Source organism: Malania oleifera, chromosome 3, assembly GCF_029873635.1.
Source record: "Malania oleifera isolate guangnan ecotype guangnan chromosome 3, ASM2987363v1, whole genome shotgun sequence".
In the NCBI taxonomy this organism is placed as follows: domain Eukaryota; kingdom Viridiplantae; phylum Streptophyta; class Magnoliopsida; order Santalales; family Ximeniaceae; genus Malania; species Malania oleifera.
Window position 1 is genome coordinate 7,315,977 of NC_080419.1, and position 17,022 is coordinate 7,332,998.

The following is a 17,022-nucleotide window of genomic DNA, read 5'->3' on the forward strand; positions in this document are numbered from 1 at the left end:
TCAATCATTACTCTCTCTCTCTCTCTCTCTCACACACACGCACATGCTCATTCAAGTCCACAATCCACTTTTCTCCAAGAAACCACTTTTCCTACCCCCGTCCCATGGTGATTAGCACATTGTATGTAAACTATATATTAATTAAAATCACCATACAATATGTACTATATACTATTTGTGCTTCCACTCCCGTCCATGTTGGTTTAATTTTTCCTGTTATCCTCGTGTTTCCATTAGCTTTGTACAACACTTCTCTCTCTCTCTCTCTCTCTCTCTCTCTGTGATTTGAAAATTGGTGGCATAAGGGAATCTAATCAAACATCCTTGTCAATTGCAAGATTTAGAAAAGAACACAATTAATATGATTTTTCATTTTCTTCTAGCTTTCTAGATCAAAAATCAGTTCATGGTTTCAATCATTTAGTTAGTTTGTAACAAATATATATGCAGGAAGAGAGGGAATATCAAGGAAGAAACTCTGAAGCAGGGGAGATACAATGCGCTGCTGGCGAACTCTGCAGGAAGAGTTTAAGTACTACAAAGCAGAGGAAAAGAGCTTTGAATCGTCATGAGAGAGAGGGAGAGAGAGAGAACACCTAGGTCTGGAACACCTAGGTCTGGATGGTGGAGGTGGTGCTGCCATGCTGGGTTGGGAGGCGCAGTTGGCCAGTGGCGGTAGTCTAGGAATGGGATGAGGCTAGGGTTGGGGGTGGTAATCCAACATGGTACCAAAGCTGGTTACCAGGCGGTCTTGGGTTCTAGTCTTGTTATCCGTGTTTATTGTGCGGTGTTTAGAAATTTATTTTGTTACCTATCATGGGTGTTATTTATCATGTGTTTTATCTCTCCATGTGCTGTTGGGCTGCACGTGCAGGGGAGTGTTAAAGCTTCATATACATTGTTGTCCCATTATATTGGGTAAAGTGGTAATCTAACATTATATAATATATAGGTTTGGTTTGCTTAACCGTGGTTATTGGATGGGCTGAAACCGAAACCGAATTGAAAAAATGGTTTACCCGATTTTTCAATATGGTTTTGCAGTTTGGTTCGGTTCCTCAGTTTTTCTTGCCCACCCCTAGTGGGCATACTGTGCCGCCGTGGCTGGCAAGCCATGCTCCAGGTACTTGCATTCTCTTCCAAAGTTAAAAACGGACTGAAAGAAACAAGAGCATATGTATACTGCTAATTGAATTTCTTTGAGAGAAGATTTTGTTGGCTGATCAACATTATTAAGGTTAAAGACATACAGTAGAATAGAAAATGTAGGTAATATTCCAACATGCTCCTGCATTTTGTATTGTTATGTTTAGCTTCATTAATCAGGTTAGCTAATATTGCTGCTATTTTTTTTTTTGGGTTCAAAGGGATTTTATTGGGACCAAGTATATGTTGAGTATGAGTCTGGTACTTCAAATAGGTATGTGGTAATAAACTAGTTGATGAATTTTGCAGGTTAAGACACCAACTCTTTTCCTTTTGGGTGCTCAGGATCTTCGAGTTCCAGTTTCTAATGGATTGCAAGTAAGATCTCCAGGCTTGTTTTTATTTGAATCATGTACCTGACATTTTTGAGGTTCTGTGGTTAGCAGTTGCATGATTGTTTTATTACTAGTTGGCTATGTGGGGAATTAAAAAATAAAAGATAAAAAGAAGAAGAAGAAGTAGAAGATCTATATTACATTTTTGAAACATGTGGATACCCAGATGAGCATCATTCGCCGTACAAAATAGATTTACTGAAATGATATTAGTAATACAAATAAGGAAAAGCTTTCTGAAGCAATGTTCTGATACTTTTAATCCTCCTGAACACAGCTCTAGAATTTCATGCATTTCATAGTTTGAAGATTTTCTGAACCATATAAAAAAAAAAATTATGATTAAGATGCTGGGGAAGGAAGGTTGGGCCTATTAGAATGCAGCAAATATAAAATTGTGTTTCGATGCATGGATGCCCATAATATGACGATGTAAATGTTTCTTGCTTGATTTGTGTAGTATGCACGGGCTTTGAAGGAGAAAGGAGTTGAAGTCAAGGTCATTGTGTTTCCCAATGATGTTCATGGAATTGATAGGTAAACTGTCCTTAAGTGCATTTTTGTGTTTATGCTGAATTTAAGCAATTTTTGTACCTAATGTATAACTGAAGGTTGGAGTTTGATGCCTGTCTCTTTATGTGCAGACCACAATCTGACTTTGAAAGTTTTCTCAATATTGCGGTCTGGTTTAAGAAGCACTGTAAATGAGAAGCATTTCTGTTCTGCATTTGCACAAGTGTGATTAAACATTGCATAAGCCAAGATTGTAGAGCAACTTGAAGGGCATTGAATTTACCCATTCTACACCTTGATGTATATTTGTTGAACATAGTATTATGTTATTTGCACTCCACAGAATGTTATTACCAAAAGAGCATACAACAAAATAAACTAGCCATGTTTATCCATCTTTGTTGGATGACTTTGATTGTGTTTGAAAGCATGAGTTTCGGATTTTAAATTTAGAATTGTACAAAACTCAATAAATTCTATATTGTATTTTATCCAAATTCATACAAATTTAAATTTAAGGCTCAAACTCTCAAATGGGTTAACCTATCCTTACCTTTGGACCCAATAAAAACATAGTTGTGCGTGTAGATCAGTTTTGCTAGTTGGGGAAAGATTATTCTTGAGAAAGTTTGAACAAACAAGTGGCCAAAAATACTCTTAGAAAGTGTGGAAGCTGCAAAAATACTATAGATTCAATATGTACTATATATTGCCCTTCCCCCTTCTGTAGCTCTTAGCAATTGAGGTCTGATTGGTTTCTCCAAATCTTAAAGGCCCAAAGGAACAGAGTCTCTCCTATTCTTTTCATTCTTTTCCTTTTTGGGGTACTGAATTACACCCGAGAAAATTTTACTAGCAATCTGTATAATGAAATGGAATAAAAAGGGAAGGAATAAAACAAAAAATAAAATAAACGATATAAAAAATTAAGTTAAAAATTTGATTTTATTGTATTAAAATTTATTTCATTTCATTTCTATAATAAGAGGGAAAGAAAGGAATGAAATGATTTTCCTTGCATAAAAATTGCAAGACCATGTCCACCCATATTGGCTGTTCCCAATGAGGTTGAGGCTGTTGGACTCTCACAACTTACTTGAATTTGTCAATCAAGAACATTAAGAATGGAAACACCTAGCACTCCCTCCATTTGTTGTTGGTTTTTTTTTTTTTGAAAGCTCTATTTTTGAAATTTAGAAAATGCCATAAATAGAAAAAATATATATATTAAAGAGTCAATATCTTTATGTTTAGTTGTCAAAAAAGTAAGAAAAATAAATTTTTAATAAATCAATGAAAAATTATTTTTTCTTAATTTTTAAGCACATTTGAACAAATTTTTTTTTTTGCCTAGAAATTATTTTTCTTCAACTTTTTTTTTTTTTATAAGTTATGCATATTGATATTAGTGTTATTTCTTTTTTACAAGTTAGATTAAACTAAGCTCCAAAACTTATAAACAAAACATTATGTAAACTAATATTTCGTACGAGAAATTTTTTAGAAGAGTCATATCAAAAGAAAAAATAATTTAAGTTTTTTTATGTGAGAGTTGAAATTTTGTGCTAAAATGAGCAGAGAATTGTTTCTTTACTTTTTTTTTTTAGCAATAATACAAAATTGTTTATTCAAATGTGAAAAAAAAGTCAAATTGTTTCTTTGCCGAAAATCCACTAGCACATATTTAATGACGAAGTTCATATCCATATATATAAATATATATATTTACGTGTGTATATATATATATATATTATAATATGATATATATTTATTTATTTTGTACTTAATTATATTATATTACTTTATATTATTTTAATTTTTTCTCATGTTATTGTATAACTAATATTAACAATATATAACATTACAATATATAATATTACAAAAAAAAAAAAAAAAACAGACCTCTTAAAAGTATATCTGAGAGTATTTCAAGAAGACATTGTAGTGCAATGCTCTTAGAATCTTATTTTTAGAAAGGATAATATTATGAATATTATATGTTAGTTTCAGATTATTAGTGATTGTTGTAACCTTTTTACTAAAACAAACATGATTTTATTATCGTACACCATCCAAAGTTATTTATAGAAATCATGGACTTAATATTATATATTTTATATACATGTATTTGATATAATTTTATTTGAACACTAAATTTAAAAAATTACATCCAAATCGAATTCAAATTTAATAATTTTAAAATTAATTAGACTTATCTCAAGTTTTGAACTCAAAAATTTTGAGTCACAATTGAGATTGAGTTGATCCCAAATGACAACGTTCCACTAAATCTCTTCCCCTTGCATTCCAAATGACCCGCCTCTCTCTGTAACCCCACGTTAATGTACGGACGGAGGTGCAGGAAGAAGACGACGTCCAAAGACAAAAAACTTTGGCTTCTCATTTCTGCCATTTTTGCCAATTTTATTGAGTTCTGATGAACTTCAATCTTAAACAGTTTCTTTGAAGAATTAATGCACACCCATTTGTACAAAGGGAGTGCAAATGATGTTTGCAAAACTCCAGCTCTTTGATTGCGGCTGTTTCCACATACTGGGTTCCACAAAGCTTCCACCCGGCGTAGGAATCTCAACAGACAAAGTTGAGTCCGTAAAGAAACATCGAGGGAAAAGGGTGCTCGAAGCTCTCAATGGAAATGGAGGACCAAATAGTTCTGGTAGAGTTTACAGACGAGCCCATGACTGGAAAGTTGACATTGTTAACAAGCCTCGTGTGAGCCAGCACGATTTGGTGAAGGAACTATGTGGGGAGCATATGGGGAACGCGGTGGAGAATGGCAGAGTTGAGAGTAGAAGGAATGGTGCGGCTCAATTCAGACGCGGACGCAGGAATGGTTCGGGGGGAAATGTGCAGGTCAAATGTTCGACGAAATGCGTCTCTTATGGAGGGTCTATTCCGGCAATTTTGCAGGCATTGGAACGAGTTGTTGATTTGAATGAAGCGTTGAGACCATGGGCGGAGAGTCTGAGTAACAAGGAAAGGAGTATCATTCTAAAGGAGCAGACGAGTTGGGAAAGGGCTTTGGAGATCTTTGAATGGTTTAAAAGAAAGGGTTGTTATGAATTGAATGTGATTCACTATAATATTATGCTTAAGATTCTTGGGAAAGCACAGAAGTGGAGCCTGGTTGAGAGCTTGTGGGTTGAGATGATGAAGAGAAGAATTTTGCCGACTAACTCCACTTATGGTACTTTAATTGACGTTTATAGCAAAGGAGGACGCAAGGAAGAGGCTCTCCGCTGGCTGAAACAGATGAACAGACAAGGGATGGAAGCCGATGAGGTAACTATGGGGACTGTCATTCAAACATACAAGAGGTCTGGGGAGTTCAGAAAGGCTGAGGAGTTCTTCAAGAAGTGGTCGTTGAAGATATCCTTGAAGGATGAGGGCCAAAGTACTAGACCAACAGCTGTTGCTACTTCAGAAAGTGCTTCTCAAGGTCAAGTCTTGTTAAATTCATATACGTATAATACCTTGATTGATACATATGGGAAGGCAGGACAGCTTAAAGGAGCATCTGAGACTTTTGCCCAGATGCTTCGAGAAGGGATTGCTCCAAACACAATCACTTTCAATACAATGATTCATGTTTGCGGTAACCATGGCCGGCTTGAGGAAGTGGCTTCACTAATGCAGAAAATGGAGGAACTTCGATGCCCACCTGATACAAGAACATATAATATTCTCATTTCCCTCCATGCTAAGCATGATAATATTAGAATGGCAGCAAGCTACTTTTCAAAGATGAAGGAGGCTTGCCTCGAGCCGGACCTTGTGAGTTACCGCACCCTCTTGTATGCATTCTCCATAAGGCATATGGTTCGTGAAGCTGAAGATCTCATATCAGAGATGGATGAAAGGGGCATTGAGATTGATGAATTTACCCAATCTGCTTTGACTAGGATGTATATAGAAGCTGGGATGCTTGATAAGTCATGGTTGTGGTTCAAGAGGTTTCATCTTGAAGGGAATATGACTTCTGAGTGCTATTCTGCAAACATTGATGCATATGGAGAGCGTGGACACATTTTGGAGGCTGAAAAGGTGTTTTCCTGTTGCCAAGAGGCCAAAAAACTTACTGTGCTTGGATTCAACGTGATGATCAAAGCTTATGGAATAAGCAAGAGGTTTGATGAGGCATGCCAGTTGTTTGATGGAATGGAGAATTATGGTGTAGCTCCAGATAAATGTAGCTATAATTCTCTCATACAAATATTAGCCAGTGCTGATCTGCCACACATAGCAAAACCCTATGTGAAGAAGATGCAGGAGGCAGGATTGGTAAGTGACTGCATCCCATACTGTGCCATAATCTCAAGCTTTGCAAAGTTAGGTGAGTTGGAGATGGCAGAGGGACTGTACGAAGAGATGGTTAAATTTGGTGTGCAGCCTGATCTTCTTGTTTACGGTATACTAATAAATGCTTTTGCTGATGTGGGAAGCATCAAGGAAGCTTTAGGTTATGTGGATGTGATGAGAAATGCAGGTTTGCCCACAAATGCTGTTATATGCAACTCCTTGATAAAGCTTTATACGAAGGTTGGATACTTGAAAGAAGCACAGGAGACATACGGGATGCTTCAGTCATCTCAAGAGGGTCCTGATGTATATTCTTCAAATTGTATGATTGATCTCTACACTGAACGATCTATGGTAAAGCAAGCAGAAGAGATTTTTACAAGCTTGAGGAGAAAAGGACATGCAAATGAGTTTTCATATGCAATGATGCTGTGTATGTACAAGAGAATTGGGATGTTTGGGGAGGCCATTCGGATAGCTAAAAAGATGAGAGAATTGGGATTCTTAACTAGTTTGTTGAGTTATAATAATGTACTGGGTTTGTATGCTATGGATGGGAGGTTCAAAGAGGCAGTGGAAACTTTTAAGGAGATGGTGAATGCTTCCATCCAACCTGATGACTATACATTCAAATCACTTGGACTTGTTTTGGTGAAATGTGGAGTACCAAAGCAAGCAGTTGGTAAGCTAGAAGTAACGAGGAAGATGGATGCTCAATGTGGTATGCAGGCATGGATGTCAACCCTCTTGACTGTGGTTGAAATGAATGATGATGATGATGATGATGATGATGATGACGGTTGCGCATAGATACTTTCTGGCTCTACCACAGGCCTTCTGACAAGACTGAGTTAATGCTAAAAAAAAAAGGGCACAAAGCTCCCGCATATGCAGGGTCCTGTATATGTTAAATTGTTAATGCTTAACATGGTTTGCAGCATGGATGTCAATTATGTCTCTTATCCTTGCTTGGCATTGATGACAATGGAGATGATGTCCAGACATCATGGGTGCTCTGCTACAAGCTTTTTTGACGGCCAATGGTAAATGTTGTACATGTTACTTGAAATGTTCCTTGAGTAATCTCCCTGTAAATGTTGGCATCTTTGATGGATGGTATACTTCACCACTGTAAAAACTTAAACTCTGTTAAGTGGCATAGAAATGCTTTCAGGATGTTGTGGTGGTAGTTGTTTGTTAGAAGATGATGAATGCTTCAACTTTTGCAACAACTGAAAGGTTGAGTGGCAGATGATCATTTTACAAAACTGTGGTTGTGTATGTAGGTCAAAGCAGATAAGTAAAATTTTTTCCACGGAGTGTTATTTAATACAATATTTTTGCATATTCATGTGTAGTGGAAATTTAAGTTTGCATGGAATTAACAACTGTGAATGCCATTATTGTTTGTTAAATTTAACATTCTCTTGATCCTTTAAAATGGTTCTGACATTAGCTGCCCAGGACTTGAAAGTTGTCTATTTTTATAATCATCTATAAATGACAGCAGCTCATGGTCCTGGTGAGTTTTCCCACGTCATTCTATTCTATGCTTTCGCTTGATAATTTGTGATTGTATCAAAGCTAGAATCCATTTTGAGTTTTCCCAAACATATTATTCATGCAGGGGGAAAGTGTTGGGCAGGGAATGTGAATTGGGTGAAGAATTTTTTTAATGTGTTTGAATATAATGACAAACACAATCCAACTACATTGTCAAATAGAGAAGGGAAGAATGGTTGTGTATTGTGTTAGGTAGCTTACAACCAGCTTAAAATGTGTCACATCTCTAAAATATGAATCCTTATTGACCATTGATGGGGGATCCCCTATGAGCAACAAAATGCACTTATTAACTTGGCATAGTGAAAGAAAGGGCAATGATGGGCTCTATTGTTGCCCCAAAGCAATGCAGTGTGTATGAGTACAATTGCTTGCGAGGGTTTTAACTTCATTTTGGACATGGGTGGGTAAAGGGCTAATTTAGGAGACTAAGGTTACGTTAGCAATGTGGAACATAGGGACACTCTTTGGTTAAAGCATGGAGGTAGGTGACACAATGATTAGAAGAAAAAAAATAACATAATCTACCTTTAAGAAGCTAAGTTGGTAGGGGAAAAAGTTAGAAAATTGAAAACTTAGGGTTTGAACATTGGTATATTGAGAAAGAAAAATGGGGTAGGAATCACCGTAGACTGTTAAAAGCTTGATATATACCATTGGCCATTGAACAAGGTGGGAATCATTATAGACTATTAAAACTTTGATCTACATTTATCCACGACCTAGCAACTTAAGCTTTTAGATAAAGTCATAGTCTAACATAGACAAAATCTTAGAACATGGTGTTATAGACTTTAAAAGAGCAAGAGACAGAATCATAAAAATTAGGTTGGTCTTGGGACAAGAGATAATAAATGTAGTTAGTGCTCATTCTCCTCCAATAGGATTAGCTTAAAATATTAGGAAATGATTTTGGGAAGATATGCATAATATTATTGAAAAAATATTTATAGGAGTGTATTTGAAAGGTCCCATTAGATAGGAAAATAAAGATTATGGGAGGATACATGGAGGACATGGAAATGGAGATAAAAAATGAGTCGTAGGATCTTATAGCAATGAATACATGCTTTAAGAAGAGAGAACACCTACTAACTTCCAAGACTAGAAAAATGAAGGTCAAATAGATTTTTCTAAAGTAGGAAGGTAGATCATTTATCATGCAAGGATTGTAAAGTTATCCATAAAAGTTTAACTACACATTATAGACTATTAATGTGAGGTATGGTGACATAGATCAATGTAAGAGAGCTAGATGGTTGATCCTAGAGGAGAAAATATAATAAAATTTAAATATATAAAGATCAAAGGTGGTGATTTGACAATAGGAGAGAGCATAGACTCAAACATTCTTTGAGTCTTTGGAGTATGATACCTAGTTCTATTAAAAATGGTAAAAATGGTTTTAGGTGAACGAAAGATTCTCGACTAGTATAGAGAGTTGGTGATTCAAGTCGTCCCATTAAGAAAAAAAGAATGTGGTTTAAGACATGGCAAAATTGTAAAAACATGAGTGTTTTGAAAATGTATAAAGAGACAATAAAAGATGAAAGTATGAGCATATAATAATTTATATACTAGTCTAGACAAAGGGGAAAAGAAAAAAAGTATTTGAACTTGGTTGAGCTAGAGAAAGGAAGAGCAAGGCCTTAGGTAATCAAACGTATAAAAAATGAGGATAATAGTGTTTTGGTAATAGAAGAAGACATAAAATAAAGATGGTGAAGTTATTTAGTAAGCTATTTAATGAAAACCAAGTAGAAGACGTAAAGCTTAGAATTGACAACAAGGAAAGGCTAAAAAATTGAGATTTATTTGAAAAATTAGAGTTTGAATTAAAAAAGATGAAAGCATGGAAGAATTATAGGATCAGTTGGCATCTCCATTGAAGTTTGGAAATGCCTAGGTGATAATGGAATTATATTAACCAATTTATTCAACACGAGTATATGAACTAAGAAAATGTTAGATGAATAACACTTTAATTTCTATATACAAAAAATAAAGAAGAGATATTCAAAATTGTAATAACTATATTGGAATTAGGCTTATGAGTCATACAGTGTAAGGCATGTAATTGAACAAAAACAAATCTTAGAAATGTAAGAAAATCAGTTCGGTTTTATACCTAGAAACTATATACTTATTAAGAAGATTAAGGGAAAGGTTTGGGGAAAAAAAAGGGATTTGCACATGGTTTTTTAACTTTTTATCGATCTAGAGAAAGCTTGTGATATGGTGCCTAGAGAAGTTCGGTGGGTTCTATAAAAAAGTGGCGTATGCAGTAAGTATATTGATGTTGGTAGGCAAGTGTATGATAGAGTAATGACTAGGGACTACAGATGGAGAGTTTAGGGAACTTCCATTCTTGTGTGTATCAAGGATGGATGAACTTACTGGGTGATGCAGGGGCAGCATCAAGGTTCTGCAGCCATGGAGAAATTAGAAGAGAGGAAGGAGGGGGAAGGGAGGAGAGAGGAGATACCAGGGGGAAAACTCATGTTCGATTCAATTCAAACTCATCAACAACTGCCTACAACATGGCTTTCATAAACTATTTATAAGAAAGCCTCTTTACATGAAATTACACTTGAACCCCTAAAACTACATTACATTACAAATATACACCTACTTTACACAAATATTACAAACAACCCCCAAATACACATAATCCTATACTAATTAATACTCACCACACATAATGAACTACTAGCTTAACCCCACAATTCCTTAACCCAACTCTTTTAATTATTTTCCAGTGAGGATCTTCCCAAGGTCTTACTTCTTGTCCTACATCAACTCTCCCTCAGTTAGAATAAATTCGGCCTTGAATTTTGAAATGTTGGAGGATCAAAAGGGAGAAGCAAACTTAGACTTTTCAAAAGCCAACACTTGAATGAGGCAAGAAACCACATTCCATTGGCAGCACCAAAAACAAGACTTGAGAATCAGCATCAATGAACTCATTGGGGATGACAAACTCTACAATAGGAATTTTCGAAGGACTTTGGATGTCTTCAAACGCTTTAATTTCCTTTCGTGTATTGTCTTCAAGCTGAGTATTTATGACTGATTCTTTGTCTTGGTTCATTGGTAGAGCGGACTTCAAAACAATTTTCTTCCCATTATAGTGGAAGACATGTGTTCTCATGTCCTTGAGTCACACCTAAATCATCCGACCAGGGACAACCAAGGAGTACATGGCCAATCTTCATAGTTAGGATATCACACTAAACATTAGCCAAATATTCACCCATTTGGATGGGAACCAAACATCTTTCATAAACATGTACAATAGAGTTATCAATTCAAGATATCACATAAGGCTTTGGGTGAAGTTCCGGATGAAGCTGTGTACGAATGACTCCATTTTATGGAAACCACATTCATTGAACATCTTCCATCAATGATGATTTTCAAACCTTTTCTCTGCATTTGAGAAAGGTGTTGAAAAGCTTGAAATTGCACCCAAAGTTTGGCAAATGACATTCCTTTTTCCTATAATTTGCACTATAATTTGCACCACGTTGCTGAATTATGCATATACATATGCTGCGGCTATCACAACCCTTTACCACAATTTCCCACAAGTACTACCAATTTCTTAAAAAAAAAAAAAAACTCTTTAATTCACCTTGATATTGATTTTCCTGCTGAAATGAAACAAATTTACGAAGAAAACTCACAAATTACAGCAACAAAACCTGATTTTTAATGCTGCCAGTGACAATTTCTAGGGTTTCATGCCAAGTTATCACCCTTGCTTGCAATATGTTGCATTGACAAGCAAAATTATCTCCTTGCAAATCAAAATTTTGTGGAGAAAACCCAAAATATTGTGGCTGGGCAGTTTTTCGTGAGACTGGAAATTGCAGAAAACTATGGAAGTTTCCTAGTTGCAGGTCGCCGGCATGTGGGGCATGTGTGCCGCCAGTGAGGCACTGCCGGCGATGAAACCTGGATCGAGTGGAGATCAGGGGTTGAGGAGTTTATTGGTGGTGGCAGTGTTATGAGAAAAGCACAGGAGATGAGAGTTTTTGAAGTGCTTACAGCTGCAGAATGGTCATGGTGTTGTTGCAGGATGGTCTTTGGAAAGTGGTGTTTGAGATTTGGGGATACGACTGGAATTTCTGAAAAGTTTAGAAATTGCAGAACTTCTTTTCAGTTTTTTTTATAACTGAAATTCAGAATATATATATATATATATATATATATATATATATATATATATAAAGAGAGAGAGAGAGAGGGAATTAAAAAACTGCAGGAGAGAAAAGAGGAAGATGGGAGGTTGGAGGAGTTGCTGGATAGAAACTACCAGAAACTGCCAAGAGACAGCCACAGAAATCAGAAATGAGAAAGAGAGTAGAGAGAGTTATGGGAGAGAAAAGAAGATGGAAGGTTGGAGGACTTGCTGGACAGAAACTGCCAAGAGACGGCCACAGAATTCAAAAATGAGAGAGGTGAGAGAATTAAGAGAAGAAGAGGAGGAGAAGGGAGACAGACAAAAAGAAGAGGGCAGACTGCTGCTGGGCAGCAGGGGATTATGGACAGAACAAGAATCAGAAACAGAGAAGATAGAAGAAGAAGAAGAGAAGGAAGAAGAGGAAGAGAAAAGGAGAAGAGCGAGGGAGAATGGGTGGACTGAAATGGAAGAATGGAGATCGTGGTTGGGCTTTGATACCAAAGGATGCAGGGGCAGCATCAAGGTTCTGCAGCCATGGAGAAATTAGAAGAGAGGAAGGAAGGGGGAAGGGAGAGGAGATACTAGGGGAAAAACTCAAGTCCAATTTAATTCAAATTCATCAACAAGTGCCTACAACATGGCTTTCATGCACTATTTATAAGAAAGCCTCTTTACATGAAATTACACTTAAACCCCTAAAACTGCATTAAACTACAAATATACCCCTACTTTACACAAATATTACAAAAAAAACCCCAAATACACATAATCCTATACTAATTAATACTGTACACACATAATAAACTACTAACCACACATAATAAACTACTAACTTAACCCCACAATTCCTTAACCCAACTCTTTTTAATTATTTCACATTAAGGATCTTTCCAATGTCTTACTTCTTGTTCTACATCGTCAAGAGTATCCAAAATAAGGTTACATGATTATGTTGTTTGTAGACGATATTGTCGTGATTGATGGAACTAGAGATGGAGTAGAATCCAAGTCAGAGTTATAAAGAGAAACTTTAGAATCTAGAAGGTTTAAGATAAGTAGACACAAGACTAAATATATAAAATGTAATTTTAGTGGTGATAGGAAGAATATTGAAGAAAGATTAAACTTGATGATCAAGAAATTAATAGTACTACTAGATTTTTAGATACTGCAAATCTATTGCAAGCCGAAGAAGATACTGAAGAAAATGTAATGCATAGAATTAAAGTAGGTTTGATAAAAGGGAGAGGTGCTTCAAGAGTGTTACGTGATCATAAAATATATTTAAAATTAAATGAAAAGTTGTACTAGATAGTTGGAAGACTGGCTAGGGCGTATGAGTCAAAGTTTAAGCAATTGAAAAACAACATATCTGAAAAGTAAAAGTTTCTAGAATAAGGATGCTAAGGTGGTTGAGTGGCACAACTCTAAAAAATAAGTTAATAAATGATCAATGAAATCCATAAAACCCTTAGTTAATGTTAGTGGTAGTAGAAGGAGTACAGATGAACCTAGAATAACTTGGAATTAGATAGTAAATTTTTACCCCCGATGTAGGACAAGAAGTAAGACCTTGGGAAGATCCTTGCTGGAAAAAAATTAAGAAGGTTGGGTTAAGTAATTGTGGGGTTAAGTTATTAGTTTATGATGTGTTTTTAATATTAGTTAGTATAGGATTATGTGTATTTGGGGGTTTTTTGTAGTATTTATGTAAAGTATGGGTTTTTTTATAATTCATATAGTTTTAGGGGTATGTGTGTAATTTTATGTGTTTAGGATTTCTTATAAATAGTGTGTGAAAGCTTAGTTATTGATGAATTTGAATTGAAGTGAACGTTAGTTCCCCGCCGGTATCTCCTCTCTCATCCCTTCCCCTTCCTCCTCTTCTAATTTCTCCATGTACGCAGGACCTTGCAGGCGCCCCTGCATCATTTGGTATCATCACCCAACCAAGATCTCTTTCTTCCATTTCAATTCCTCCATCTTTTCCTTCCAGTCTTCTTCTTCCCCCTCTTCTTCTCTTCTTCCTCCCCCACTGTTCTGCAACTTCTATCTCGCTCTGCTGCTGCTTCTTCTCCTTATCTTCTTCTTGTTTCCTTCTCCTCCTCTGTTCTGTATCTTCTCCCTCCCTCTCTGCTGCTGCCTCTTCTTTCTCTTCTTGTTCTCTTGTTTTTTGCTCTGCCTCTATTCTGTTTTCTCACTCTGTTCTTTATCTAACCCTCCCTTCTCTGTTCTGTATTTCTTTTTCTTCTTCTCCTCCTTTTTCTACATTGTTCCTTCTTGTCTTTTCCTCTCTCTATTTCCCTTCCATCATTCTCTCTCTGATTCTTCTATATTCTGATATTTCAGTTTAAAAAGAAGAAAAAAAAAAAACCACCAAAAGGCAGTTTCGAGATTTTTCGGAAATTCCGGTCGTGTCCTAAAATCTCGAAAACCACTTTCCAGCGACCGTCTTGCAACACCACCCACACCACCACAAACAGAAGCCCCCTAAACCCTTCCCCTCAAAATTTCATCACCACCCGACCATCGGAAGAACCCCCCCCACTCACTGTCCAAACATACTCCAGCTCTCGACCTTCAAGATGTTGAATTCTGCAGGTGTGGAGCCGCAGACAGCCGCACCAAAACCAGCCACCATCTTTGACACTGGAGATGGACGGCCATCTGCTCTGCAGGCTTTGCTGAAATTGCAAGTCACCATATTTGAATATTGCTCCCCCCTCTTGTATATATATATATGTGTGTGGGTGTGAGTGTGAAATGTGGTGTGTGCAGCAGAGAGTTGTGAGAGTGTGTGTATTGCAGAGTGCAGAGTGCAGAGAGCAGAGAGGTGTGATAGTGAGAGAGAGTTGAGCAGTGGCTCCTCCGTGTATTATTTTTCTCCCAGATTATAGTGCAGTGGTGTGCTCCCGTGGACGTAGGTCAGTTTAGACCGAACCACGTAAATCCGGTGTTCATTGTGTGTGTTTCTATTTTTTCTTCGTGCGTGATTATTACTCCAGGTCGGTTTATTCCCCAACAACTGGTATCAGAGCTTTGGTCGGAGTAAAAATCGCCAGATCAAGAAAAATTTCGGTTTTTGAGCCCCTGTCCAGTAGCTCAAAATTTAATTTTGAGGCTACCATCGAACTCCTCTCGCCGAGACGAAGCCAACGGAAGTAACCGGAGCTCAAACAGAGCTCAGACGAAGCCGCACGCGCCCACACGCGCCGCCAACGTCCAAAGGACGTTCCCACGCGCCCTCACGTGCTCCCACGCGCCGGCGACAGGTCGGGAGTGGTCCTCACGCGCCCCCACGCGCCGGCGAACGTCCGGCGACCAGCGAAGGTTGAAGACGCTGACGTCAGCGTCCACGTCAGCGCCGCGTCAGCCAGGGCCCGCCACGTCAGCGCTGCTGCGTCAGCTCCACGTCAGCCAGGGCCCGCCACGTTAGCGCTACTGCGTCAGCGCCACGTCAGCGCCAGTCAGCTGCCACGTCAGCCGCCACGTCCCACGCCACGTCAGCAGTGGGCCCCAGTGCCACGTCAGCGGTGGGTCCCACAGTGCCACGTCAGCAGTGGGTCCCACGTGCCACGTCAGCAGGGTTGACCAGGTTTGACCGAGTTTGACCAAAAGTTTGACCGGGTTTTTTGAAGCCATTTCGAGTCTGTTTTTTGAGCGGCTTAAGCCATTTCTAGGGTTTTCGACCGTTCCGGATCCAACCGTGCTATCCGATTGAGCTAATTCCATCTCTAGATCAGTGAATCGAGATGTCGAACCAGAAAAGCTCTCACATCGAGATGTTTGACGGCGCGAACTTCGGTTTCTGGAAAATGCAGATCGAGGATTTCTTGTTTGGTAAGGAGTTGCACTTACCACTGATGGAGAAGCCAGATTCCATGAAGGAGAGCGAGTGGGAGTTGCTTGACCGAAAAGCCCTCGGAGTTGTGAGGATGACGTTGGCAAAATCTGTTGCCTTCAACATCAAGCACTTGACAACTACCAAGTCCCTTATGGATGCGCTATCGAACATGTATGAGCAGCCATCAGCCGCAAACAAGGTACATCTCATGAAACGACTGTTTACAATGAGCATGTCTGCAGGTGAAAGCTTCAACAGACACTTGAATAATTTCAACGAGTTGTCGGATCAACTTGCCTCGGTCGGGATTACCTTTGACAGTGAGATCCGTGCTCTATTAATTCTCAGCCAGCTGCCTGAGAGTTGGAAAGGTATTGTAACTGCGATCAGTAGCTTTGCAGGAAAATCGAAGCTGAAATACGACGAGGTTATCAGCATGATTTTAACAGAGGAGATCAGAATGCAATCGAACAATGCCTCCACTTCAAGTTCAGCTTTGAATGTTGAAAGCCGAGGAAAGGGAAGCGGGCATGGACGATCTAACAATCGTGGCAGATCTAGGACTAGGAGGTCCAAATCCAGAGATTCCAGAGGTACTCAGGACACAGGTTCTCAGAGCAGAAAAGTTATTGAGTGCTGGAACTGTGGAAAGACTGGTCATTACAAGAACCAGTGCAGAAGTCAGAAGAAAGATACGAGGACAAAGACAGAAGCAAATATTGCTTCCGAAAACGATGATTTGTTGATCTGCTCTTTGGAGAGCAAAAAGGAGTCTTGGGTGTTAGACTCTGGAGCTTCATTCCATGCCACTTGCAGCAGAGATTGCCTGGAGGAGTATACATCAGGTAATTTCGGTAAAGTATATCTGGGCAATGATCATCCTTGCGACATTGCCGGTAAGGGGACAGTGAAGATCAAAATGAACGGGTCAGTATGGAAGCTGAAGGATGTCAGACATATTCCAGACCTGAGGAAGAATTTGATCTCAGTCAATCAATTGGCAGATGAAGGTTATAACACATCTTTCATTGGTGATGAATGGAAGATTTCGAAGG

General features: G+C 38.1%; 2 protein-coding genes across 3 annotated transcripts in view; both read left to right on the forward strand.

Annotated features, from left to right (window-relative positions):
• LOC131152388 (acylamino-acid-releasing enzyme) overlaps nucleotides 1-2,449 on the forward strand; it is a 29,431-nt gene extending 26,982 nt beyond the window's left edge. For both annotated transcript variants that reach the window (XM_058104242.1, XM_058104243.1), the window contains exons 16-18: nucleotides 1,456-1,524; nucleotides 2,002-2,078; nucleotides 2,186-2,449. In XM_058104242.1, coding sequence (XP_057960225.1) covers nucleotides 1,456-1,524; nucleotides 2,002-2,078; nucleotides 2,186-2,249 — 210 coding nt within the window. In that variant the 3' untranslated portion in view covers nucleotides 2,250-2,449. The remainder of the gene's footprint in view (nucleotides 1-1,455; nucleotides 1,525-2,001; nucleotides 2,079-2,185) is intronic.
• A 1,869-nt stretch (nucleotides 2,450-4,318) lies between these two features.
• LOC131152389 (pentatricopeptide repeat-containing protein At3g23020) lies at nucleotides 4,319-7,716 on the forward strand. The gene has a single exon (XM_058104244.1). It carries the CDS (start codon nucleotides 4,560-4,562, stop codon nucleotides 7,182-7,184), a length of 2,625 nt encoding a protein of 874 aa, XP_057960227.1. The 5' UTR covers nucleotides 4,319-4,559; the 3' UTR covers nucleotides 7,185-7,716.
• The last annotated feature ends 9,306 nt before the right edge of the window (nucleotides 7,717-17,022 follow it).

Excerpts from the sequence above, each read along its gene's own strand:
- LOC131152389 (XM_058104244.1), top strand. The coding sequence starts at position 4,560 with ATGATGTTTGCAAAACTCCAGCTCTTTGATTGCGGCTGTTTCCACATA.